Source organism: Falco peregrinus, chromosome 1 (assembly GCF_023634155.1).
Source record: "Falco peregrinus isolate bFalPer1 chromosome 1, bFalPer1.pri, whole genome shotgun sequence".
Taxonomy (NCBI): domain Eukaryota; kingdom Metazoa; phylum Chordata; class Aves; order Falconiformes; family Falconidae; genus Falco; species Falco peregrinus.
In genome coordinates this window covers 119,965,470-119,990,063 of record NC_073721.1, presented here as the reverse complement: position 1 = coordinate 119,990,063, position 24,594 = coordinate 119,965,470, and the positions used below count along the sequence as shown (strand labels likewise).

General features: G+C 40.0%; 1 protein-coding gene across 1 annotated transcript in view; it reads left to right on the top strand.

Moving 5' to 3' along the window:
* The window catches only part of AKAP13 (A-kinase anchoring protein 13), a 76,162-nt gene that overhangs the window by 32,386 nt on the left and 19,182 nt on the right, over positions 1-24,594 (top strand). The window contains exons 7-18 of the mRNA XM_055795227.1: positions 4,034-4,168; positions 8,162-8,204; positions 9,465-9,570; positions 14,273-14,444; positions 17,701-17,768; positions 18,612-18,678; positions 19,841-19,976; positions 20,903-21,015; positions 22,092-22,238; positions 22,854-23,104; positions 23,717-23,842; positions 23,947-24,064. Coding sequence (XP_055651202.1) covers positions 4,034-4,168; positions 8,162-8,204; positions 9,465-9,570; positions 14,273-14,444; positions 17,701-17,768; positions 18,612-18,678; positions 19,841-19,976; positions 20,903-21,015; positions 22,092-22,238; positions 22,854-23,104; positions 23,717-23,842; positions 23,947-24,064 — 1,482 coding nt within the window. The remainder of the gene's footprint in view (positions 1-4,033; positions 4,169-8,161; positions 8,205-9,464; positions 9,571-14,272; positions 14,445-17,700; positions 17,769-18,611; positions 18,679-19,840; positions 19,977-20,902; positions 21,016-22,091; positions 22,239-22,853; positions 23,105-23,716; positions 23,843-23,946; positions 24,065-24,594) is intronic.

Below are 24,594 nucleotides of genomic sequence, written 5' to 3'. Positions count from 1 at the left end.
ACTGTACTAAGTATATCTTAATATGTTCCCAAGGCAGAATTTGACAGTACCTGCTCTTGCTTTCCTATATTATGTGAAATTTATGTTTCACTGCTGCATGGAATTGTGGGGGGAAAGGCATAACTCATTCAGTTTAGATCCGTGGTTTTTCTTCCCATCTGTTTGGGTTTTTTCTTTGTTGTTGTTGTTGTTGTTGTTCTCAATTAGAGTGCTGGTACAAAAACTATTGAGTTATTGAGTTAATTATTTTTTTAACAAGTTTGAATTTTGCATCCTGTCAGGATTTCTTCATTTGATGTCTGGTAAATTCCACTTGAGATCTTATTTTTTGAAATTTGATATATGGAAACTTGAGAACGCACGTCTTGGTCTCCTTGGCAGAGTTTGTTGCTATTTGAGTGAAATGTTTTGGAGCAGTTGGATATAATTTATTGAATCTCATTCCTGAAGAAAATAATAAAAGATGATTAGGTGAAATTTTTCAGTTTAGCTTAATTGAAGCGATAACAAGCACTTAATTTTGCGACTTCACTGCATTGATTCTTTCAGCTGAAAAAATCATTCAGAAGGCTACAGCTGGATGTGCTTAGGAAGGGCCATGTTACATATGTTTTCGTTTTATTAATTGCCAGCCAGAAACAGTATTGATGTTTTAGATCATGTCTTGTCACTCAGTGATGGTCTCTGATCTTTTCCTCTTTATTAACATGATTCTTCCTTGCAATGCTGAATGAGGGAAAGGTGCTTTTAAGAAAGGTGGTTTATTCATTTAGGAGGCTTGCTAGAGGAAGCTCACAGATTATGCTTTGTAAGAGACGTTTTTAAATTCTTCACCATCGTTCTTCCGTGATTAATAAGCATGTGGCCCGACGGATGTGTCCCTCAGCAACAGTAACCAAAACACGGGCAGATCTGCCCTGTGAGAATGCTGGCTCCTGCTCCCCGCAATGGCTCACCCTCTTTCCTCCTTGGCCTGAAGGCCTTCTCTTCTTACTTCTTTTTTTCTTTTTTTTTTAAGTGACTGATTTATTGGCATTGTGTCCAGTTGCTAACCAAACACCAGAAATAACTCAGCTAGCTCCCCGAAAACGCACTGTTGGTGGTGGAGAGAGCCTGGCCAGCTGAGGCTCGCCTCCCTCTCCCTTGGGGTTTTCCTTCAGGCCCACAGAGGGGGGCGGCAGCAGCGGAGGCTTTGTGCCGCCATCTTGGAACTGGGCAGCTCGCCGCCTTTCCGCTCTTCCCTGTCTTACAACCCCCATTAAAAATGCCGCTGAGGCCTGAGCTTGGTGGCAGACAGGTTTGGTTATCCCATCTTCTTCTAGAGCTGGCCTAGCCACAATGGTCTCATTGAGAGAGACGGAGAAGAGAAGATGGAGTAAGCTTTCCAGAGGGGCCGTGGAAGAAATAGCAGGGTTAGTCTTCTGCTTTGAGGCAAATGTCTGTGAGTTTTGGACACTGAAATTAAAAATCACTAATGCTTCTGTGAGCCTTCTTTTCTCAGTCGTTAATTTGTGACACCTCAGAAAGGCTTCATTTTTATAGGAGGGTGGTTTCTGAAAATCGATGCATTTGAGGTGGTTGATGTGAGCATCCAAAAAGATTGCTCACCTTGAAAATTTAGCTCACAGATTCTTCTCCCAACTCTGACACTTTGCTGACTTTGGAAACTTCAGTAAATTGCTTCATTCTTCCTCAGTCACTTTGGAAGAGGAGTAGTGTTACTTGAGTTGCAACCATAAGTACACATGAGGTAGTTTAGTGCCTTTTACAAGGAGATTTGGTGTACAAATTCCCTTGTATCACCTAGGATGACATCCATGTTATTGCAGCAGAATGCTTCAGGGTTATGCAGGAATAAACTCTTGATTTCATGGAGGTGAATTTTGGGAAAACTTCTAACTGTTCATTCCACTTGCATAATTTTGTGGTAGGTGTTTAAAAAAAAAAAATCTCTGATCCCTGCAAGTGTTTCTCAATGGGAAGAAAGCAACGTGTTCTGCACAGCTTCAAAAAACAAATCCACATGAATAAACATATGGAGGTTTTCTCTTATTTTTCCTGTTTATTGTCATACTTACTGAGGCAGGAGCAATTTCCAAGACTGAGTTTCTAGCCCGCACTCCATCTGATGTCTCAGATGTTCCAAGAGCTGCTGTGGCCATTCACAACTGTGTTAATCCTGCAGCATTTTATAGAGGGAGGTCACAAGAGCTGTTGGCTGGAGTGCTCGGAAGACTGCTTTCGGCTTTGGAATAGCAAATTTCCAGTGTGGAGCATTGTTTAAAAGCCAGGAACTGCTATAAATAAAACCACTGAAATGGAAGTTGAATTCAACTGCGCTGGAGGAGGTGGTTCTATTTACAGTAAAGTATTATTGTTCATCTTGACTTTTAGTCTAAATAGACAGTAGACTACAGAAGAAAGAAAGCAGTGTTGCCTAGTCATGTTCTTCAGGTCTGAGACACTAGAACAACTCCTTTGAAAGGCAGTCTAAACAAAATTAATGCATGAATCTTGCTAATATTTCTTCAATTTAAATGCCTTTCATTGGATCCCTCTAGGGTTGTTCAGCTTACATTGGAAAAGTATACACATAATTTTAGTCAAATAGCCTCTAGGCGATTGGCATTTATGACTAATGGCTGAAGGAAAATTTCAGGGGAGTTTGCATTGCATTGGGTATTCCTCGGATAGTATTTTTATATGCTGAATTCAGTTTTGGGGTATGATACCAGCAACAGAAAAAATTCTCTTTGTAGCTGTAAGGACATGTTTTATTCAAAGTGTGTAGTAATTCCTGCTTCTTTCACTTGGAATTTTAATACTGATATAGTCTTTAGCCTCTTTTCCTTGTTGTGCAAGCAAATTGATTTATCCGTGCCATGGAATGATTTAAAAGTTCCTGAACATATACACTGAAGGTGTTTAATGTAGATGCTTAGTGTAGGACCCTCAGGTCAGACCTATCCCAGGGGCACTTTCCCCACTGTCTGTCATCTTTCCCGAGGACACACTGATGTACTGTGTGAGCAGTGGGTATCCAGCAAATTGATGTTGGTCAGCTCAGAGATTTCCACCTGTGCTTGTACAACAAGGTTTGGGAAATACAGCCCTTGGGCATCTCCATAAAAAGCTGTGTAGCAATTTCAGTTAAGAGTGGCTAGATGGCCTCTACATCTCTTTTGAGAGAAGATTGTACTTAGAGAGAATTGTTGCAAAGTTGCTGCTCTGCAGGAGCTGCTGTTAAAAATAAATTATGGGAGATTTGATGTCACAGACTGATTGCTGAGTTTGGCACTGTTTGGTAGACATCTTCCAGACAAGAACAGAAGAGGGTGCAGAGGGACTTCTCGTGTTTAAGGCAGTTTCTTTAAAACATGGGCTGTGATTTTTAGAAGAAGGCAGAAAAGATGCTTGTTTTTTCTGTTCTATTTTGGAAGAAAGGAAAGGAAATGTAGTTTCTCCTTTTTAAAGCTGGAAACTTTGACGGGCATAACATTATCAAAATGTTTGGGATTTTTTGGAGATAGAAGTGGCAAGAACCTCCCCAGACAGATGAAGTCAATGCTTCAGATGAAGTATCCTTGCTAATATCCAGCAGCTTTGTTAATATAAATATTTTGGTTTTAACCGCAAAAAACCACCTTTAAACAAATATCTTCACTTCTAGTTTGATTCCCTGGCAGTTATTTCAGTGAAGCAGATGCCCTTTGTCCAGAGATCCACTATTTTGTTGGTATTCTGTTTGGGAAAATAAGTGTTCACGTGTACATCTTCATTAAGAGGTCCTATACAAGATGCCAGCAAAAATAAGGAAAACTTTAAACCTCAAGTCATGCATGCAGTGAGACCTGCATCCTCTGAAACCTTCATCCTCTGCACGTTCTCAATTCTTTGTTTCTTATGCCTTTTCTGAAGCCAGCTGCTTTGCAGACGTTTCCTTTGCTTTGGTTTTAGTTTGCTTTGGCTGCTTTCCTCTCCTTTTTATTATTAAATGTATTTTCAAGCATGCTCTAATGTCTGCTGTTAACCCACTTCTCAGCCCAGGGCCGGACTCGACCATCGAGACGAATCTCCTTCTCCTTCAGCATCTCTCCACTCATTCCTAAGTCTAAAACTCTCTTTTCTATTGGCTCTTCTTCCAGTGATGATGAGGAGAAGTTGGATAGTAAGTAATCGTTTTCTGTGCGTTGCAGCCATTATGGGTGGAATCAAAGGGAAATCTGGTTTTCTCCTTCAGACGTTGAAGTTTTACCTTGCAAACACTGAACTAACCTTTCCGTTGCATGATGTCTAACAGCATTAACTTAGTCGTGAATGCTAACTATTAGAGGAATGAAAGGATTGTAATCCAAAGAGTCTTGTACATCAGCACCATCGTATTTCATCAGGTTAGTTTTGGTCTGTATCCATGTGGCAAATACCATCATATGCCACTGACCAGCAATATAGTTGTTAGCTTTTCATTAAAACCAAAATACTTGTCTGGAGATTGTTGCAGTACATGGAGTTAACAGAAGGGGTAGATTCTTATCCATCATAGGTGAGAGCGAGTACATTCCTCGGTGGAAGCAGGAGAAGAGGAGAGAATCCCTGATATTCTGAAAATCTTGGTTGCAACTTCACAGTTCCCCTACTGAGCAAAAAGCATGCATTGCAGCCAAACACCTAGAATCATTAAGGTGTTCATATCTAGGTCCTGATACTATAATCAGAATAGTTTTGTTGGGGAATAGGCAAGTGTTATATGGTAGCTTTTTATTCCTCCTATGAACTCCATTGCTAAAAGAAACCCAACTAAGGCAGAAGATTGAATTAATTTAGACTCCTCTTGTTTTTTTAAATAGGTTTATCAAAGATAATTGAAAATGTTTCCTATTTCTTAAGCATGTTTTATTAGTCTGTTGAAATAAACCAGAACATGTAATTCTTTATCTAAAGAGAAAATTCATAGCAGCTGCTTTAGTTGGTTCAAATCAAAGGTTTGCAAGGAAACTAGCCCACATCCCTCATGTCCGTACTGGGATGGGGGAAATTGCTTTTCAATTCAGCACATTGTGGCTGCTTCCTGAATTTCAAATAATCTCCACACCATCCATGTTGTAGGTATCTAAATTCTCTTCCTTTCCATTCCCAGTCTTCACTGTGGGTTTGTCCCTTCCTACAGGAAAGTCCTGTGCTCTTCCCAGGTGCGGTCCTACCCACTTCCATATTTAAGCTCCTTCCTCCTTCCCCTTTGCTCTGTCCTTCTCTTCTGCCTTTAACAAAACTCATAATTCATGGTCCTCACAAAGTGAACTGCAAACACAGCTGTGCGTTGATGTCACACTCACACGGTAAAAAGTACGCTTAGCTAAACTGTTGGTGGATTTGGGGTTTTGATTTTTTTTTGGGGGGGGGAGGGGGCACACAGTGGAGTTTTGACTTATTTTTGTTTGTTTTAAGCATCTAACCAGTTAAGTAATTTCTAGTAGTCAGGTTAGGGTATAGCAGTTTTGGTGGTGGGTATTTCTATTAGCCAGTACTTATCTTCTCTCCCTCAATAGTGCTGTTGTTGACAATGAACATTTAAAATAATGTCAGATACTGTCTCAAACAAAAATGTTGCTTTCTTTACCTGTGTGTTATTCCCTCATATTTGAGGGTACTGTGGTGACTTTATATAAAGGTTGGTTTAACCATAGCTATTCATAAGACTGCTTTGGCAGTGGGCATTTTTCATGTAGTAATCCCAGAACAGTTTGTTTATTTTTTCATGTCTTCAGGGTTCATTTCTCATGAGAGGATGGATGTGTTAGCATTGAGATTGTGTTCGCATTTCATTTATTCCTCCTCAGCCTCTCCATGCCTGTTTTTCTCTAGCGTATAGAGAACTATTTGCAGTTTGCTTGATATCATGATATATTTAAGACGTGGATTTCATGTGGCTGGACAAGCCAGTCTGCACAATTTAGAAAATTATTATGAGGCCTTCGGTTTTCTTGACCCACAAATTTTTAATTACTGCCAGCATTAAGCAGTTGCAAGCTAGTTTCTTTTGTTTGCAACATCCTAGTCCAGTCACTGCTTTCTGCATAACAGACCTTGATGAATTATTTCAAGTCCAGCTACCATATGAAATAATTTTGGTGAGTGATGCTTTTTAAAGCTTTAGGTGTTCAGATAAGTACACCAAAATTTGGCTGCTAACCCATATTCTTTGGACACAGATAGCAGTCCTGGCCTTTGAACAAAACTAACTTTTTTTTGTGGGTTGTCAAGTCAGTTTTAACATTTCAGTTTTGAACCTGGTCATGATAGGAAACACAACAATTATGGAAATAAACCTTCCTTCCCCTCTTCTACCTCAGAAAAAAGACCCTGAAGGTGAGAAAATGTGTGCTTTTCTGTGTTTATCTTCACGGGCTTTATAGCTTATAGCAGAGTGTTGATTATATGATGTGATATTGTAACCTAAAATATGAAATCATAAACATACTTTAACCTTGATTTTTGTCTGGATCCATTTTGCCTGCCAGTGTCAAGAATCCCCCATTTTTAAGATAAAACACTATTGCAGTAAAAGATAAATAGTACATAACTGAAGTTCCCATGCAATGCACTTTCTCGAGCTACTGAAAAAGTCACAAATATCAAATTATTCCAGCTCTTGATGCAGTGTTTGTTCATATTTTTTACCTTAACTGCAAAGAAACAAAAAAGTTTGTGAAATACTTAGAATCGAGTCAGACTGATGAATCTATTAAAAAAAGGAAAGACTAAGGAAGCTTAACCCATGTTAAAAGCAAACGAGCTGAAACATGAACCAGAGTCACTGGAACATTAACCAGGGATTTGGGAGTCTGTAAATTACTTGTGTGATCTTACTAGGCACTTAGGTAGTGGATATTATGTGAAAACCGAGGACAGTCCTGAAACTGAATAGTAGATTTCATTTGATATATGTTTCATTATTCTTATGTGTGATGTATTTGGCATAGATCATAAATTAGATAAAAGATTTTGCAAGTGAGATATTAACAGAGATCTCCAAGCAGGGATTAGGTTGTGGGGTATGCCTGTATTTTGGTTTCTTGATATGTAGAAGTGATTCTTCTGTCTCAAGCTGTGTTGATACTTGAACCAACATTCAGAAAATGTGTAATTTAGAATCATAAGGTATAATATTGTATGCACAGTTTTTCGTAATGCACTTACTGCTTTTGGATAGAGGACCATCTTCACCTCTGACGTGAAGTGGCTTTTTTGCATTCACCCTTAGCTTTAATATGTTAAGGTATTGAAGCCAAAGTACTGTTTTTCTTAAAATGTATATGCAGAAGCCTAATAAGATCAGTTGTGCTGCTTCTTGAACTTCAGATAGGACTGCAGACTCTGCTTGTAGTGAGGATTTTTTGGAGTCTTGACAAGCTCAGTTACCCTGGAGAGAGCCCTCTCTCCTCTGGATCATTTCATCCTGATTTTTCAGTATTCTTCGATGGTTCTGGTAAATGGTGTCAGCTACCTAATCTGCTCCAAATGCATTGTGCAAGCAGGTTTCTTGTGCTATAAAGAGAATTTGTGTCATTGGCAGGGCTTCAGCGTCGTGTTAAAAGTCAGACTTTCCTCAAGCACAGTGTTTTGTGACTAAGCCCTAGGCTGGTAATGTTTCATGGAAAATGAAATAAGGCTTCCCTTGTTTCCCTTACCCTTTATGAAGTGCTTCAGGATTTTGATGGGAAAATGAACTATAATTTTATCAAGCAGAAAAGTTTTATACATGAAACCCGGATGTGTTGTACAATAGATTCTTTCTAGTGGTGCATAAATAAAGGCATTGTGGCAGAATAATTCTCATTTATACCTATTGTCATTGAATTGGCAGTTGATTCAGATACCCTGATTTACCGGCAAATTTAAGAGATGCACATCCTTTACTTAATAACTGAAGAACAATAAAAATACTAAGTAGGCTTTCACCTCCATATCTAATTTGAGAGCACCTACAGATACAGGGAAGAGGCTTTATCGTGAGCACATAAAGTCTTTTTTAAACATTCACTTCGGAAAATATTTCCCCTTCCTCTTGAACCATCCAAATATGCAAACTGTGTTTTTGAAAATCAGTGGGCTAAGATTGCAGTCTAACATGTTACCTCCTCACCCCTCCAATCTTTTCCAGGTACGCAGACGTTCAGCAGCCCCCCGGGTTCCTCCGTTCAGAGGTACAGTATTCTCTTCTGGTGAGACTCCTGCAGTGGGCTCTGTTTTGGGCATCCAAAAGCCTTGCTGGCACCATTGCGCTTCAGCTGAAATCACAAGTTGTCAGACTTGTGCAGATCAGGCTAAAGAATATTTTAGATCATAGAATATGAAAGTCTGTTCTAGGTCTTCTCTCTAACAAGGCTTTGTGTTTATTCATAGCTAGTAACACATCAGATTATCTGTTATTGAACAATTATCAGTTTACCCGGTGTTATATTTCACACTAAAAGTAGTTGTTGCTCCCTTCGGTTAATTTTGTCTTACATTTCTGTAACAAAAGCCAAAATGATTGTGGTTTTGTATGTTGCTTTTCATCCCTGCAAGCTGCAGAGGAGATAATCTTTCTGGTGGGTGCTGGCTTTAAAAGCACTTTCCTGGAGGAAGGGCTTTTGAGGCACTGAAGGAGCTGGGTGTCTGGTCTCTGTGTCACTCCGATTAGCTTTGGCTTTGTTTCATGGCTGGAGGCTCTCCACCTCTGCTGGCTGCTGTTTTCTCCTCCTTGGTTTCATTTGTCTTTCTGTTGTTCTGCTTTTGGTTTGCGTTATACTTCCTATTGACAGACCATGACCTTTTTCTTTAATGCAGTAAGTTTTCTCTGTAATTTCTTATTCTTCCATAAAAGCTGAAGAATTCATAGGCTTGTGCATGTAAAGACTGGCACAAAATAGCTGGCATCCCAGAAATGCAAAACTTTATACAAATAACCATTGCTATTTATTACTTAGCATCGATATTCTCATTTCTCAGGAGAGGCTTTGCAGACAGTGTGGTTTCTGTTAAAGACACTGTCTTTACAGAGTTCATTAAATGTCTTTCTCTGAAAGGAGATTTCTCTGTAACAGATGTGTGCGTGTCTATCCCTTTCTGTCTGAAATGATTAAATGACAAGACTGACCATGTATCTGAAATATTTGCCATGTAAATGGGCAGGTGCTGAGCTGGTTAGTGGTTATTTGGCCACGGGAGCAGCAGAGGGTGCTCTGGCATGGTTAGAGAATAGACATTGCTTCAAAACAGGTAAAAGGATTCCTTGAAATACACGACAAACTACTGCATTGGCATTTTGTCTTCACTTTGCCTTTTCCAGTATAATGCCATAAAGCAACCCATGACACAATTGGATAATAAATGCATTTGTCCTTTAAAAAAGATTCTATTCCTTTAATAGATGCTCTGGGAGGGAAAGAAATAAAAACAGCCTCTTTCTTTTTCGATTTCAGCATATCTGAAGAGAGCAGCAGTGTCCCTACTGGTAAAGGCGTAACAAAAGTCAGTCGCACTTTCAGCTACCTCAGGAATAAAATGTCCAGCAGCAAGAAAAGCAAAGTAAGTGCTTCTTGTGATTTATACAGCCATGAAATACCCATAGTAGCAGAGATGAATTCTGTGTTTCAGTGTGTTTCCATAGGGTGCTATTTATGTCTTTGCCTGACTTTTCTTTTTTCTTCCTGTTTTCCTTTTGCGAGGGGAGGATTGTCTATGGGGTAATAGGGAATAGCTACATGGGAAGTCTTAGCGCCCCAAAATTGAAATGTATCTGAGATGATTTTCCTGTGCAATGTTTTTGCCTCTCTTTCCCCACAGAATGAAGCTTCGTTTATTATAGAGAGTAGATTGTGCTCCAGCATGTGTTATAGCTTTGCAGTGATTAATGGGTCTAATTTTTACAGAACTTGAGAAGTGTTCAATAAAATGAGGATGGGAGCTGTAAGAAGAGACTGGCTGCCAAAGACTGCATTGTGTTTCCCTTTTATTTTTACCTTTGCCACAAGGTTCACATGCACTGCTGGACAAATCGCTCAAACCGTGACCGTTGGTGACAGCTAATACTTACATTTTTGCCTTTTTTCCATCCTTGAAACCCGGGAATTTAATTTGCTGAAGGTTAAGCGCTGCTCAGTGCAGCTGAATTTCCTGGGAACAGCATTGGTTAAAGAAATAATTACATTAATGCTAACTACTTAATACAAACGGGCTGTTGTTGACTTGGCTTGTCCCTGAAGATTAATGTATGTTTGGGGTTTTTTTGGCTCGGTTGGATTTTTTACTTGAATCTCATTTCATTTTCTCATGTCTGATAGAAGCTAAGAGTGCCTTACCTCACAGTGGGCAATGTGTATTATATAGTTAGGTGATGTGTAGCTAATATGTTGGTAAATACTATTGAAAGGCTCCTGAGACACATAATGACATGTTCTGATGAGTCTGAATAGCACACGGGAAACAAAATGTGGCATAACGAGCATTGTGCCTACCGCAGAACGAGGCTGGGCTGAAGCATACACAGCTGGGGGGGTCACATTTCACTGCACAGACTTGGGTTTAGCCTTTCCCAACAGAAGCATTTGATGTTTCAGCCTGCACGTTCCTCTAACATAGCTGGGTTTGTGGGCTCTCGTGGTCCTACGCACGTTTTGATATATGTTTTTGGAAGATTGCATCACCGTTGCAATGAGGTACCCTCTTCAGTGAGATCAGTCATCGTAACGCATAGCTCGTCTTTATGTGTCTGCCTTTGAAGATGCAAGCTGCAAGTACCAGTGGCTCAGAGCTGCTGCTGAGCCGCTTTAAGACAATGCTGTTCCCTACTGCAAAGTACAATGTTTAAAAAAAGAAAAAAAGTACGTTTAAATTTGACCTAAATGATTTCTCAGAAGCATTATGATCTATGAAAACCTGTAAGAGTTAAAAAGAAAAAAACAACAAACCTTGAAAGGGGAAGTTGGACAGGAAGAGTGGGTTTCTGCTGCTGTCTGGGTTGTCAAGAGGTACAGAGAGGCTTCAACTTCTTCCCAGCTAGGTTTTACTTTTCTCCAAACCTTCAGAAATGCACAGCTTTCTAAGATGAACCATAAAATAAAGTCCATCTGAGCCTTGTAACAGCATCGGCTCTTCTTGAAAATGGAGCAACCATTTTTAGGGGTTTTTTACATAACTAAAGGAGTGTTTGGAGTACTAACTGGAGGGGACGCTGATGGACGTTTGTGTGAATTTACCCATGTCTGGCATGTACTTTGTGTTATTTGGAGATTAGTCAGCAAATCTCTTGAAGTGAGCAGTGTGCACAGATTCACGTTTGTGAAGTCTAAAACATGCTATATCTCTGTCAAGTAGGAAAAAAAATGTACTCATTTTCTTAATTTTGGTAGAGAGTTTCTAGGAAATGACGACAAAAACATTAGCATGAGTCATTTCTCTTTTTCCTTGACTTGTGCAGTTATTAGGCAGTGCTATACCACCAACAGCATTTCAGTGTATATAGTAAGAGTGGTAAGTGTTTGAAAGGACTAGGAGACAGGGAATATTTGTGACTGACCTGTAAAGCAGGAGTGCAAACACGTGAAAGGGGAAATCTGCAGCGCTTTGTTTACTGAAGTACTACATAGCAACACTGAGGTATGTTAAAATTCACTTTTTCTGTATCCCAAACATCACAGAGGGTTTGATTTATCACTCTATGCCTTTTAAATGGGTGGTCTTCTGTTGACTCCAATTCTAAAATACTAATCCCATCCTTTCCTGCCTGTATTTTTTTTTTTTCAGTATTTGGGTTTTTTTAGCAGTAGAAGCTAGGGTAGATCAAGATGAAAGCAGTAGCAAAGTAGCTAAAATCATCTTCAAGGAAGTTAGCTGTAATCGTCCCACCCTCCCCGTTTTGCTCAACTCCTCTCTGACTGCCTTCCCCCCAGCCGACTGTGCTGGCAGCTCTTGGTCGTTGCGATGGGCTAATGCTGGTGGGGAGCAACTCTCCTGCCTCCAGGGGAAGGATGTCGATAAAATGGAATAAGTTTGCTGAAGTACCACAAATAACAGTGAAGCTAGTAGGACTTAAGCATTGGGAGGTAAGAGCTTTGTGGTTATTTTGGAGCGGGATCTGCTGCTGCAGCGCATGGTCTGTTATTTTGGGCCGTACGACCGAGTTGCGGTACCTGTTGTGTCTGTTAGTGCACACTGGCACTGGTTCAGCCGTGAAGCTGTGCTTCAAGTCATGCTAGCAGCTGCGATAGTGCAGGAAAATGGTTTTGTTTATACAGTCTTTTTAAAAAAAAAAAGTTCCAGTAATTGTCACAGGAGAAAAAAAAAAAAAAGAATAAATAAAATCTCATTTTGTGACCTTGTGTTTCCGTGGTATGGCTGGCATCCCGTGTATGAAGTTTGCCATTTCCTCCTTGAAAGTGGTGCACCCGTTTCCTGTTTTTCCTGGGGACGTTCAGCTTTAATTAAAATGGTTTTTACAGTGATTTTTATGAAGACAGGGTATTATTCCAGACTCTGGAATTACTGGGCTTTGCCGTAAACATCAGGTGCATTTAAAGTATAGATAGGATGCTGACTGTCCTTTCCGCATTTTAAGCATGAGAGTTGCAAGATCTGCCTTGAGCGTAGGGTGATCTTTTGTCCTGAGCTTCACAAATCCTGGCAATAGAGCAAAACTCCAGGTGTAAACTTGGTACCATCAGCCAAGGACTAAACTGTAGCATTCTAGTTCTTGAATGCTTCCAGGATGGATGTGGTTAAAGGTGGGCAGGTGAGCAGGTAGAGAATAGGGCTGTGGAGGTTTACCTGGGGCAGTGATCCGAGCTGATGGCTCAAAAGAGGTTGAGATGTGCTGCAAAGCAGACTCTTCCTGGCAGGTTTTCTGCTTCACACAGGATTATTCCATACAGGAATGCTCCTGGTTTTGCTTATTTGCAGAACAAAATAGCATTTGGGGCCAGTAAATAGACTTTCTGTTTATGAGGCTTCGCAGGGAGAGACTCCAACACTGGCATTTTGCCTGGAGTGTATTGGTAGAGGGGAGACATTAGGCTGAGTTGCTAATTATTTGAGTGTGTCATCAAAGGCTCAAAAGTTTCACTGGCAGTGACTGTAGAGCTCAGTACCTCCTTTAACTGCTTCATGGTGCTTGCTCACATGGGCTGCTCTGCAGCTGTCTGATATTTAGGCTGTGATATTATTTAGCAAAGGGCATGTGGTGTATAAATAAAAAAAATGCAGTGATAAGCTTACAGAAGCCTCTCTTTCAGATGCCATGACATCTGCAGTAACAGTTCAAATGCAGATCTGGAGCTAAGTTGTACAGTAAACATTTTGTAGGGTGGTACATAGAAGGACAAGAAGTCACTACAATTCAAATTTGGAGTTTTTTGATGGAGTTTCCTTTAAAAATTGTTTGGGAAAATTACCAATCCACAAAAGGTTGCAGGGAAAAATGTTACAAATTTTCAGTATTTAGCATTTTCCATCTCAAGTAGCAATAGAAAGGAAAGCAAAAACTCTGCTAAAAGTTGGAGAAGCTGGTTGTGCTTATCATCTTTCCAAAGTTGAGTAGCCCTGAGGTTGAGCCGTGGCTTCTGCAAGACAAGATAATCTTTTATGGTGTTGCTGTTGTTCCTCAGCCTTTCTGTGCTGCCATATTTCAAGAATTTGTGAAAGATTCATTTCCCCAAAAATCTTCACATAGTTACTTGGGGTTACTGTTGAAAAAGTTGCAATTTGGAATGGAAATGGAGGTAGAAATACTTTGACAGGGATGCTGTACAGGCAGCAAGGAAAAGCTTGTGTTCTTCATTAAAAACGCAGTTGCAAAGCACAAGTCTTACAGGTTGGCCTTAAAAATTAACTGTGGTGAAAGTTCAATACAGATTACACATGGTGTTTGTATTTAACACAATTCATTGAATGTGCTGAAGAGATTGATGAGAGCCCAAAAGAAGAAAAGAGGTAAGTCTTAAACCAAGCTAATATAAAACAAAAGTGGAAGAAAATAGGTGCCTTCAGAACAGACTCAATTTAATCTCCACTGGTGAGATACCCATGCAGAAGGCTCTGCAAGTCAATAGTATGTTAATCCACATCTGTGGGGGCTGTAAGCTGATTTTTTTAAGAGCTGTGGAGACACATGACTATTGTTAAGGTGTGTGCCGATCGATATCGTCATAGTGCCAAAAGCAAACGCTGAAGAATTTGTAACTAGAGAACAGACCTCTGCAAAGTAACAAGGCATTTGTTCATTTTCTCTCAGCAGGAAAAAGAGAAAGATAAAGAGAAGACTAAAGAGAAGGACAAAGAATCCAAGGAGAAGGAAAAAGATAAGAAGCTGTTAAACGGACATCTCTTCACTGCAACCTCTGTTGTAGCCCAAGCAACCTGTTACCACTGTATGAAACCTTTCAATAAGGATTCGTACTACTGTGCAAGTAAGTTGGAGGGTCCCCACCCCCATTCCTTTTGGCTTTCATTAAATCTGGCGTGGGAAATGTGAACCTTCAGCTTTATTTTCCTCTTGCTTAAGGATGTGGGGTGGGAGGGAGACTTGGGAGATAGTGATTCATGAGCTGCACATTGCTTTATGGAAGCTGGACTGAAATGAGTTGTGGCTTCAAGGAGGTGTCCTGCAATCTCCTTCCTAGCCCATGCATGGACGTCACAGCATCCCACGGGTTTTTCTGCCCCTGCTTGTTGGGATGTATCAGTCAGCTGGAAGACTTTGGTTATTTCAGCTGTATGTTACGGCTTGGGGTTGAGGTGCTTTGTTCAAGATGGATGGAGGACAGGGAAAGCTGGCTTCGATCATGGCTTTTATTTCCAATGGGGAAAAAAATGTCCCACCCACCTGTAGTGTATTGCTTTAGTTCTCTGAAACACTGCTTCGGTGAGGCCTCAGTGAGAACAGCATGATACAAAAAGGAAATACTAACTCTCTTCTCCCTTTATACATGAAACTGCATCACAGGTCACATGGCAGCTGCCTGTGTGCTTGTGAAGTAGATGCAGTACAACTGCAGGCAGGGCAGTGCAGGAACCACAGCAGAGGGTTTCTGCGAGATTGGTGATTTTGTTCTCTTTTCTTTTCCAACGGTTTCTCATGCCTGTAGCTTGATAAGGTCAGCGGCATTTGTGCGGTCGAGACCAGAATGGTAGCTAGTTTATACAGTGACCAAAAGCTACAGAATATGTAGACAAAAATGTCGTTTTCCCACTGCAGCTCAAGGCTCTCTGTTACTCACTATTAGTAATGTGTTTTACTCCGCTAGCCTAGAGATGAATCAAAGCATGTACGGGAATTGCTCCCAGGCTGGAGCAGGAGGCTCTGTCTCGGTTCCTTCTGGTAGATGAGCAGTGTATAAAACCCCCTCCGGTGAGAGGGGAAGGAGCAGCTAGCTGAATCCCAAATGGCAGTTTCCTGGAAGAGTTCAGCAAATGTGTTTGCATGAGACACGCTCTGTGTCTGCCTGATGGGAAATGGAAAACATCAAGAATTATAGGCTCTCAAATGCATCCTCTCCCTTTCCCCACTCGATTTTCTTAACAGCTTCTGAAGCAACTTAGAAAACCAAGTATATCCCAATTTAACTCTCTATATCCTAATGAGTTAAAATAATCCAACAATGACATATGTTTTAGCATAGATGTTCTTCCCTTATTTTTCAAGGTACAATCGACAATTATTGTAAGTTTCCTGCATCGGCCAGAAAATGATCACGAGGAAAATTTTATCAGGGCTTAGGTTGTAAACTCACATCTAAGAGTGTTCTTTTTCCCATTGCATCTTAAAGTCAGCTATCAAATGCCTTGGAAATGACCGATAACCAGCAGCAGAGGCTCTGTTGTTCGTGTGCTGTTGTAGACTGCTTTTTTCCTGTGGAAGTGGCAGTGCTTTACTGCTATCATCACTACTCTGTCTCGCCTACAGATGATTTTTTTTTAATGTCTTCTAAAGCACTGGATCATCTTAAATCAGTCTCAACTTTTCAATGACGCCCCCAGCTTCCTGAAACAGCTAGTCAATGCTGAAAGATTTAGCATACTCTGAAACAAATGGGCAAGTTAAAAAAATCCCAATTTTTAATAGCTCTCTGCCTGATCTTTTTTATTTTTTTATGATCAGTGATGCAGAAGAAAAGCTTTTGGGGTTTTTAATTGTTAATACTAGTGATACAGAGGAGTTGGAGGAACTTCCTGCCTGCTGAAGAGTTGAACTGGAGGAATAAAGTCCCTGCAACCAGATTTTTTATTAAAAAATCAAAATGCTTTTCTGCTAAAAGGTACATACTGAAGAGCTGCCTTCAGGCTTTCCAGACTTGAGAGTGAATTTAACAGTTCTCAGTTTGTCCACTGTGTCTTTTCATGCACCAGAAGCAGGTTCTGTCCCTCTCCCTTGTTTATTCTGAAAAATGGTACTGCTTGTGGGTTTTTGCAAGAACGCACAGGTCTCTTTCTTGTCTGTCTTGCACAGGAAATTGTGGGACATCGACACAATAGCAACGCCCTTTGGCCTTCCCTTACCCCTCTTAAAATATTAGAAGAATTACTGGCTTTTATTAAGTAAGCCTAAATGTAAGGAATTTTAGGAATGTGAGCATATTTTGTCATTCTGGGCATGGATTTTTTTCCTTTCATATTTCTTCATGAAATAATTCAGAACTGTATGCTTACAGTGTGACATACACTTAAAATGTAATTCATGATCTGTGTTAATATGTGTCTTCATGAATGAGTGGAAATAACAGGTTTTCTCTAAGCTACCAGGTCTCATCTGAGAGCATTTCAATTGTGATCTTTCATCTGTCAGAAGAGTTAATGCTCCAAACCCAATTATCAATTATTATGAAAAGAACCCCAGTTTTAATCATCTTTTGATTCCTAGAAAGCTGCTGGCAGGGATCATGGGCAGACTCAGGGTATTCCAAAAATGATACGGAGCTTTTGCTCTGGCATAGGTGCAGCAAAGGTTTGTGTTAAAGCGTGATGCTCTTTGCTTTGGTAAATACTGTAGTTTCAGACCAAAACAGTGGCTTCAGTCAAGTTTTCATCAGGAAGTCCCAGCCTCACAGGCACCATCACCTGGCAGGTGCTCCTGTTACTTTTTCTGATAATCCTGTTGGTACAGTAGCACTTGATTCCTCTAGTGTAGATCTTGGCTATAATATATCTGAGTTTATGTAAATGAATTTTCCTGTCCTTTTCCTGTCTTTTGGATCCCATAATCCTTGTCTTGGTAAGAACAGTATTTGTGTTTTTAGAGAAAATATTAGCCCTACAAATGGTTTCTGTTTCCGTCTCCTGTTTCTGCTTTCCACCTTACTTTTCTTTCAGAGGAATAACTCCATCTTTTTTTCTTTGGGTTTGTTGTTTGGGTTTTTTTGGGGGGGAGGTGGTGGTTTCTAATTTATGGCCCATTAGGACCCTGGCAACTCAACCTTACGTTGATTTTTAAACAGAATTTCCTATTAAATTCCATGAGGAAATCTTGTTGACAAACAAAGGGCTAATTATCTGGGAGAGTAACCCATTTCGCAGTATCTGTAGCTACTCTCGTAATCCACAATGATGCCTGAAAGTTGTAATTCTCAGTTGGGCAACGTAACAGTTCAGATTACAAACGGCTAAAACTGACCTGTTTTCTTTGGGTTTTTGTTTAATTGGTTGTTCTGGGTTTTTTACTTTTGACAGACTGCAATGCAATTGTTCACAAAGGCTGCAAGGAGAGTTTTTCTTCTTGTGCAAAGGTCAAAATGAAGGTAAGAGATTTCATCTACTCTACTGAATAAACAAAAAAGTTTATTAACAATTCAGCATGCAGATATGTAGCATCTTCTGCCATGCATCCCAAAAATTGTTGGAAAGAGCTTCAGCCTTTGTGCTGTAGTGAATAATTTCTCTGGGCTCTTCCTGAATTCTTCAGAACCACATATTAATACAGTGGTTGTTCCTGGGACTGTGTGAATGCTCCAGGTCAGCACCTCAGGGTGTTAAGTTGGCAGCAAATTCCTGTGTCGTTCCCTGCGGTACACAGGGACCTTATGGTCAGATGGTCTGTCCTGTATTTCAATTAAAATAAAAAAAAACACTGGCAAAATTTAGAGGTGTCCAGCAACCTCAAAGGCCATAACTCTTAATTCTCAGATGCTGCATCCTGTAATACAGCGTTGTGTATATAATGCATAACAAAAGCTATTAAATATGTGTGTTGTTTATATGAGGAACACACAGAATTCTTCCTTGCCCCAAATGTAAGGTACCTCTTTTGCAGTATGGTTCTCCAAGCTAATGTTTATACAATTGTGATTTTCAGTTCTCTTCAGTATTTTCAGCGCTTTCCCTTCTCATTTTCCTATTTGCTGCACATATCTCCATCTGTTATTTTGTTTCATTGATGGCAATGGGGGGCAGGGGGTGCATGTGTGTTTGCGTGCATATATAAATATATATAAATATATATATATATAAAGCCATATACAGCCAAGAACTGATCTGTACTGAGTTGATTCAGAAAAAAACTTAGCTTTTTAATTTTTGTTATGTGGTGCAGCCTGATGGGAGAATGGAGGAAGAAATTACAATGAATTTCATTTTTCTTTCAGCCACAGAGAGGGATGCTGCAAGCACATGATACCTCTTCATTACCCACAGTAACTATGAGAAACAAAAGTAAGAAAGCTTCATTTCCCTCTGCTTGCGTGATGATCTGTATCTGCTGTTCTTAACTGTTCTGACAACTAATATTAGATCTTACGAAAGACAGGCATTTATCAAAGCAGGCATGAGAACATCTTCTGTGCATGACCAGCAATGTTTGGGATTTCAGAAGTTGTACTGAATTTGCACAGAGTTCATTCGCTTCTGCAGTGTCCATGTAGCTTTAATCAAATGTAGTCATCTCAGATTTAGAATAACTACTTGACTGCTGTAGATTGCTGAAAACCTACCACTGATTAAGACCACAAAATCTGGAAGACACAGCCTGTGTCCATGGATGTCTGACACTGGAAAGAGTCCGACTATGAGTATTGCATTAACAGAAATTGTTAAGATTACAAGTGGAGAGGATAACTCGGGGGTTTGTTTGTTTTGTTGTTTTTTTTTTTTATTAAATAGTCTTAAACATTGAGGTACAACTTTTCCAGGCTGTGCTAAGATATATACTGCACTGAGGAGCTACCCAGTGTGACCAAGGGCAAAGACTAGGAGTGAAACAGCCCACATGGGTTTTGTAGTGCCATGAGTTGATAAGCTTATTTACAGACAGCTTGGAGATCACTAAATGGAACCACACTGATAGAGATGTACACATTGTGGTATTTATCATGAAATTGAAAGGTATCACTCCAGAAAGCAGAAATGCATCTGAAGAAGGGAAAATCTGGAATTACTATAAAAGGATTAGTTTAAGGTATGTGATAGTATAGTGAGATAAGGATTTAGTGGTACATACAGATAGAGAAACCTATCTTAAAAGCTTGACCAGAAGCAGGAAGTTGTATATAATTATAGGCCCAGGAAAATTACAAAGCAACATAAGATTGCTACATGTGATTATTTATCAAATAAAATTAAATTTAGTTTCCCAAGTATACATTTCTGGACTTGCAGATACTACCTAGATTTTTTAAGCATCATGCAATGCAGTCAGTTCTGCACAGGAGTCAGTTTTCTTTCCTTTGTATGGCTGTTTCTAACAGCTGAGATCTCCTGGTGACAACTCTAGAAAGAAAAGGAAAAAAAAATTAGAACATGGTTTCTTTAAGTCATTATCATCACAGTTAGCAGTGCAGTTCCCTGAGCTGACTTTTCTCTGACACTTCTCTTCCAGGCTCACAACCGAAGGAGCGCCCTCGGTCTGCAATACTTGCTCCTGATGAAAACACCGTAACCTCAATATTCAATAACAGGAGATCGCAACAGACTACAGCACTTTCGAAAAGTGTCTCAATACAGAACATTGCAGGGTAAGGTTTCTCCCTGCACATGTTATGTGTGTATTACCTGACACTGCAAGCAGAGCGAAATTCAGATCGCATTAAAAATAAATGTGTATACTGTGATTTATGTTAACCAGAAATACCTATATTATATAAGGTACCATCAGTTGTCTTCTGCGCAATCAGATTGTCTGGGTTAGTTGAGTCATGGCATGAATTCAGAGGCATCTGAGTTGGCCTGATTATATCCAAGGCCACTTCACAGAGATGCTCTGGGCTCCAGGAGGAAATTCCCTTGCCTTGGGCTGGGTACTGTGCAAGGACACGTTCACAGGTCAGGTATAGGACTAACTTTTGTGTCCATAACGATAGGGTGAAGGCACAGAGCTGCAGTCTTCATGGTGGTTTAGGACTGCATTGTAGATAATTACAAAAAATCGTAGAAGAAAATCTGATTTATGGTTCCTACACTACTTACATATTGAGCAGTAGTACACACAGGGCAATGGCATGGACTGGCACGTGTTCTGAACAGTTTGTACGTCCTGGCTATTCATGGCAAAATTTATTTCAGTCCGTTTTTCTGATCTCTCACACAGCTAGAGATAAAGACCCTTCGATAGCCTTTTGTGTTGCGTTTTTGCACTGCTTGCACCAATGACAATGTGGATGGGAAGTGACTGTAAAATGGAAAGTAATGAAAAGGAGTTATCCAAACCATAAAACCTCAGGTGTGATTCTTTACAGAAGAAGCACTGTCACTCAGAACTGTAGATCTCACAGCTTGTTGAGCCCCATTATGTAGTTGGTGGAAAACAATTAATAAAAGTACATTTCTGTGCATAACGTACAACAGCTGCTTTGATTTTCAATTCAGATTTAAAATGCCTTTCTTCTGTGTATTTGAAAGTACATATGTCATAAAAGATATTCTGTGTTCTGTTTTCCTGCAGAGTTGGGAACGATGACAGCTTAATACACACTTGGAAATTCCTGTCGCAGTCAACAGACTCCTTACATAAAATCAGCCGGGTGAATGAATCCATGGAGTCACTGGATGACGAAGGTAAGAGATCCCCATGGCATTTATAGCAAAAGGAAGGTCTCAGTGCTGCTTTCCAAAAATAAAAAATCAATTTTGGCATTTCAGGAACTGTTTTCCTTTCTAATGGACAATTAAAGTTCATTTACTTCAATCTTAGAATATTAGTGTGACAAATTAAAGCAAAGCCCCACACAGTAATTTCTTTAGCTTGTTGAATTGTGGGAAAACATTTAAAAGGTTTCATTTACGGCTGAGCTGCTTAGAATATAGCTCAGGGAAAAACATTTCCTCATCTGTACTGCATCTTTGGCCCATTTGTACAGCTACAGATTTTGCACTCTGCCACATTTTCATGCTGATGTCTCACATTTTTTGTTTTTCCCAGAGTGAGGAAAGAAGAAATGTATTGTTTATATTTGTGGGTTTGAAAGTAAAGTCAGTTAAATTAATTTCTTAAGTTTATCTATACCTTTATATATGGTGCATTTTTAGGATCTTATCAGTGTTTATATGTCTTAGCCAGTATTTATGTGAAAAGAGCAGATTGGTCTTAATTTATTAAGGACTAAACAAGGGCATGCTCATGGTGACAGAGAAAATTTCCCAGTTCCTGCACAAATGTATGATCTTTTGTAAAGATATATATGTATGTGTATGTAACGTATGTACTGTTCACTTCTACTTGCATTGGTTCTGGCTTTTTAAGCTTGAAAACACAGGCTTCACATAGGTCTAATTTCCCTTGATTCCGTGATGTAAATGAAGGAAGACAAGCTGAATATTGTGGATTTTAGTTTATCTGTGATGTTGTTGCTTTGCAGATAAAGAATCCATTGTCTTTTATCTGAGCTAGAATTTGGTCTGTGTGAAAATGGTGAACTAGTTTTGTTCAACTAGCAAATAACCTTTGAAAGTGCTTTTCATAACCTGGTCCTTATGTAGTATAATTCCGTATGATCATTTTTGTGTCAGTAAAGGAGAATGTGTGTGATGTCTGCAGTATGACAGAGAAAGCCTAAAAACCTGAATGAGGAGACGGGAATCTCAAATGAGGCAAGGTACCCGCATCTTAATGGCACTTACATTGCTTTGTGAAGGTGCTGACATGAACGAAGGACAGCTGATGGGAGACCTGGAATTAGATTCCAAGCAGCTGGAGGCAGAGTCCTGGAGCCAAGTCGTGGACAGCAAGTTCCTACAGCAGCAAAACAAAGATGTTGTCAAACGACAAGATGTCATTTATGGTGAGATACCTGCATCTTAATTTTTCACTCATTGTAGCTAGCTTCTTGATATACTCACATGCATGGCTTTGGGAAGCTTTAGGTCAGTGAAAAGGAACATTGACTTGGTTTCCTCAGAAGCCAAAGTTTCCTTCTTGAAGTTCTTAGAAACTTAATGTACTCTGTGAAAGCTTGCTTTCTGCATTTCACATCCGGAAGGCGTCAAAAATACCCGGAAATTGCCTCTCCTCATTTGTCTGCTGATGACATTTAAACTCTGTTACAGCAGAGCAGCTAGCTAGGAAGTCTTCTGCCAGACGCAAGAGCTGTCCTGTAAGGCAAAAGCACACTGTTGAGGCTGGCAGTGAGGTGTTAGGAAAGAGCAGATAACAGTGTTGAAGTTTTAGACCTCAGAAACAATGTTCAAAGCTCTTTATTGTGGGATTTCTCTGCCTCGCTGTTTCTCCCACATGTGAAACTATTGACTGATGTTTCAATATCTGACATTAAGTTTTCTGAAGCCACTTAGAGAAGCCTAGTTATGCACGAGCTTTCCAATGGCAGCTTTTTCCTTGTACTGTATACCCGTGCACTCTACAGTGACTTTGGTTTTGATCTTGTCCTCACCCTCTACAGAGCTAATGCAGACGGAAATGCATCATGTCCGCACCTTGAAGATCATGAATGATGTATACAGCGCAGGGATGTTAAAGGAACTGCAATATGATCAGCAAGTTGTGGACAAGATATTTCCCTGCCTGGAAAACTTGCTGCACATCCATAGTCACTTCTTCCAGCGGATTCTGGAAAGGAAGAAGGAGTCATTGGCAGACAAAAGTGAAAAGAACTTTGTTATCAAGAGGATAGGTGACATCCTAGTGAATCAAGTAAGTGCTGGAAAATGCTTGCACTTCGGAGCGCAGCTGGGAACAAGGTGTTCTTCCTTCCCTCCTGTTTATACCTGTCTGATAATCACAGCTGATGACACCTTTACTCTTTACACATGTAAAAATCTCCACCTCTGCTTTTTGAAGCTTTTTTTGCTCTTTCAGAGGAATGTGTAATGATAAAAATTAGTTTATTTTGTGGGAAAGAGAAGCATTCCCTGACAAACACTGCATGGTATGACCATAGCCTGGAGGATAGGCGGTAACCCACAGCAAAGTATGCCCAATGTGTTTCTTGGCTGAGTTACTGATTTGCTATTTAACTTTGGGTGGGTCATTTTACTTTTCTTTATCTGCACTTTCTCCCTTCTTTTTGTCTGTCTTTTTTGTTGTTGGCTTTTAAGCCCTGTGAATAGCATCCGAAATTTTGTGGTAGGTGTGAGCTCAGTGAAGTCCCAAACTCAGCTGTTTACTTTCTAGAGGTCTGCTGGCTTGGTTTAGGATGCTTTGGACTAATCTGGTTTCATTGAGTTTTTTTGAGAGACTGGCAGGCAGCTGGGATATCACACCAGGAGCTCAGTGCAGATTGGACCTGTGTCTCATGTCTTGCAGTTCTCTGGTGAGAGTGCCGAGCGAATGAAGAAAACGTACGGCAAATTCTGCGGGCATCACAATGAGGCAGTAAATAACTTCAAAGATCTGTACTCAAAGGACAAGCGGTTTCAGGCATTTGTCAAGGTAGGGCCTGGTAGAAGAGACCTAACAGATGGGAAAAGTATGGCCTTTCTGCACTCTGGTGACCATTTTGCTACAGGACTGAAATTTTCATCTTTGTTCCTTAGAAAAAAATGAGCAGCTCCCTGGTGAGGCGTCTTGGGATTTCTGAATGTATCTTGTTGGTAACACAGCGAATCACAAAGTACCCCGTCCTTTTACAAAGGATACTGCAGTACACCAAAGGTAGGGACCGGTTCCTCTATTTGAAGCATATATTTGTTCCTCTTATATTGTGTAAAGTTCTTGGATTCTTTTCAGCTGAAGTAGAATTTCTTAGAATAGACCAACTAATCCAGTCGTCATTGTCTCATACCACTGTAACGAGATAACTCAGTTTCATATCTCCATTTAGGATTAATTATTCGGGTGCCTTGATTTAGTTGTTATAAGCCTGTCTGTAGTGAATTATGTAGCAATGTGCTTAGACTCCAAAGTCTCCCGGCTTGGCTTTTTTGGGGTAATGGATAAAATATGTGGTTAATTTGTGCATTTCATCTATACTTTCTCATATACAAAGTATATTGGAATAGTCCCCAGTCTCAACCATATATGTGATAGGTTTTGTGAAACTCTCCTGAAGGGGGAAACATGCAGCCTGTCTTGTGAAAGTATTAAAAGTTAAAATGCAGGAATTTGGAAGGAAGAAGAGGAAGGAAGGAAGTAAAATCAGGAAGTTAAGAGTCCACAAGGATGAAGTGAAATCAAGGTGTTTC